This window comes from Fusarium redolens, assembly GCF_020744475.1.
Source record: "Fusarium redolens strain MPI-CAGE-AT-0023 chromosome Unknown BKA55scaffold_20, whole genome shotgun sequence".
Lineage (NCBI taxonomy): Eukaryota > Fungi > Ascomycota > Sordariomycetes > Hypocreales > Nectriaceae > Fusarium > Fusarium redolens.
Window position 1 is genome coordinate 872,077 of NW_025763683.1, and position 2,182 is coordinate 874,258.

Genomic DNA, 2,182 nt, shown 5'->3' on the forward strand with positions numbered 1-2,182 from the left:
CTATACAAGTTAAAGTTAGCTATTTGCTACGAACAAAAAACTAGCAGGTTGATGAGACTTCAAGTAAAAACCATTCGAAATAGTTGCAATCCGATAGCGGACTGAGCTATACCAGATATGGCAATTGGGACGGGACCCGTCCGCCTATTAGCCGCCATAAAAGACATAATACGTGCACGGACCCAATGCGGGTAACCCAGTGACGTGCACAGACCAAGTTCGGTACTTTTTGTTGTAATTCATCGAATTACCACCACGACTGCGTACAGTAGTAGTAGGACTTGATAATCGATGGTCGTGATGTGGGAATGAGGAAAGATAAAGTGGTGGGCGGTCTAAGAGCGACGCGTTGAAAACACGGATTCAAACGAGGCAACTACCGCGACGCGACGAAGAAGCCAATCAAAAGCAGCAATGCACGGCAGCATAAATTGATTACGTGTCCTCAAGCCCTGAAAAGAGGGGTCAGGGTGAGCGAGCTCCGGCAGAGCTCACCCGGCTCCGCCAGATTGCAAAATACGCATCTTCACCTTAATAATTACGCTTTCATACTTGGTTCAGCCATAAGCACTATCTCCAGCCACTCTTCATCAAATTAAATTCCATACTTCGGAGTTTCCGTATAACAATGCATCAAATTTCGTGTTTGTGCGGGATCATCTCTCAGCAAGTGACCTCACAGGCGCCAAGAAGCAACAACACCATAGATCTATCTCTATGTCACTGCGATACATGCCGTCATGCGACTGGCTTGCTTTGTACATCCTATCTTCCCGTCGAAAAGCCCAATCTCACTCATAGCTTGGGCGTTTTCAATGTGTCGGACGGTTCGTCTAGGTATTTCTGCTCCACATGCGGATGCCAGATATATCAATCACGCAGAGGCGACAATGGCGAGTTGAGCTGGGAAGTGGCTACCGGCGTTATCTCGAGTAGTGAGGATACGAGTGAGAGAGTGAGATACACAGCACATACTCATGTCGCTGACACCATCGATGGCGGCGCTTCGATATGGCTTCCTCTCGACGGGCAACAGAGCTCCCCACATTCAGACTCTCCTAAACCGCAAACAACTTCTGTTGATGCATGTTGCGCCTGTGGAGACATCAAGCTTCGCATTACACGCCCTAATGAGGCCAGTTATTTACCGCGGCGCAACTACACTGACCTCATGCATCCTTACAGCTCCACTGATGAGTCCATCACAACGAACCCATCGGACGAAAAGTGGTGGATTCAAGGAGATAAATATCTCGCCGGGACATGCGCTTGCAAATCTTGTCGTCTAATTTCTGGCTTCGAAATACAGACCTGGGCCTTCGTGCCCCGTGCCAACATCTCTATCTTTATTCCCGGCGATTCTGAACTGAAAGCCCTGGACTTTAAAAGTCTACCAGCCGGTGTTTTGAAGAGCTATCAATCTTCGGGTAGAGCAGTTCGTGATTTCTGCGGAGGGTGTGGTGCAACTGTGTTTTGGCGTGATGTCTCTGATCCAAGTGTGATTGATGTGAGTGTAGGGTTACTGAGGGCTGAGGAGGGAGCGAGGGCAGAGAGTTGGTTGTGTTGGTGGACGGGTCGTGTAAGTTTCTCGGAAGAGGTTCAGACTGGTCGTTCTGGTCCGTTCGCTGCTGCTGCTCAGACTTTGATAGACAAGCTATCAATAGGGATGAAAGCAGGTGGTACCAGCTCATGAGTTATAAGATAGGCCTTAACTGATATAATGCACACTCATAGTATATCCTATATATAAACACGGTTTATTATCTCTGAAAACATACACGTTTATAACGCTTTTTAAGGGGACTTAATAAATTTTTTACTATATTTCCTTATCAGGCTACATAATAATATTTAAGCTCACGTAGATGATAAGCGGGTGTTACAGATAAGCGAGTGTTACAAAAATCCCTCATACACCTCACTTTCTATCTGATCAACTAATTCTCAACCACCCAATATGCCACAATTAAATGAAGAGGCTAGAATTCTTCTTGCTCTTCAGGCGCTCCAAAATAACCCTAAATTAAAGCTCCGACGAGCTGCAGAGATATATGAAGTTGGTCCTATGAAGCAATGGCGCCGACGCAAAGGCATACTCTCTATACATGATACTATCCCAAAGTCGCGGAAACTATCTGATCTAGAGGAAAAGATCATAGCTCAGTATATTCTCGACCTCGAT

General features: G+C 46.2%; 1 protein-coding gene across 1 annotated transcript; it reads left to right on the plus strand.

Annotated features, from left to right (window-relative positions):
* Window positions 1-484: 484 nt before the first annotated feature.
* Window positions 485-1,802, plus strand: BKA55DRAFT_581959 (Mss4-like protein). Its single transcript, XM_046194082.1, has one exon. It carries the CDS (start codon window positions 629-631, stop codon window positions 1,691-1,693), a length of 1,065 nt encoding a protein of 354 aa, XP_046043776.1. The 5' UTR covers window positions 485-628; the 3' UTR covers window positions 1,694-1,802.
* The last annotated feature ends 380 nt before the right edge of the window (window positions 1,803-2,182 follow it).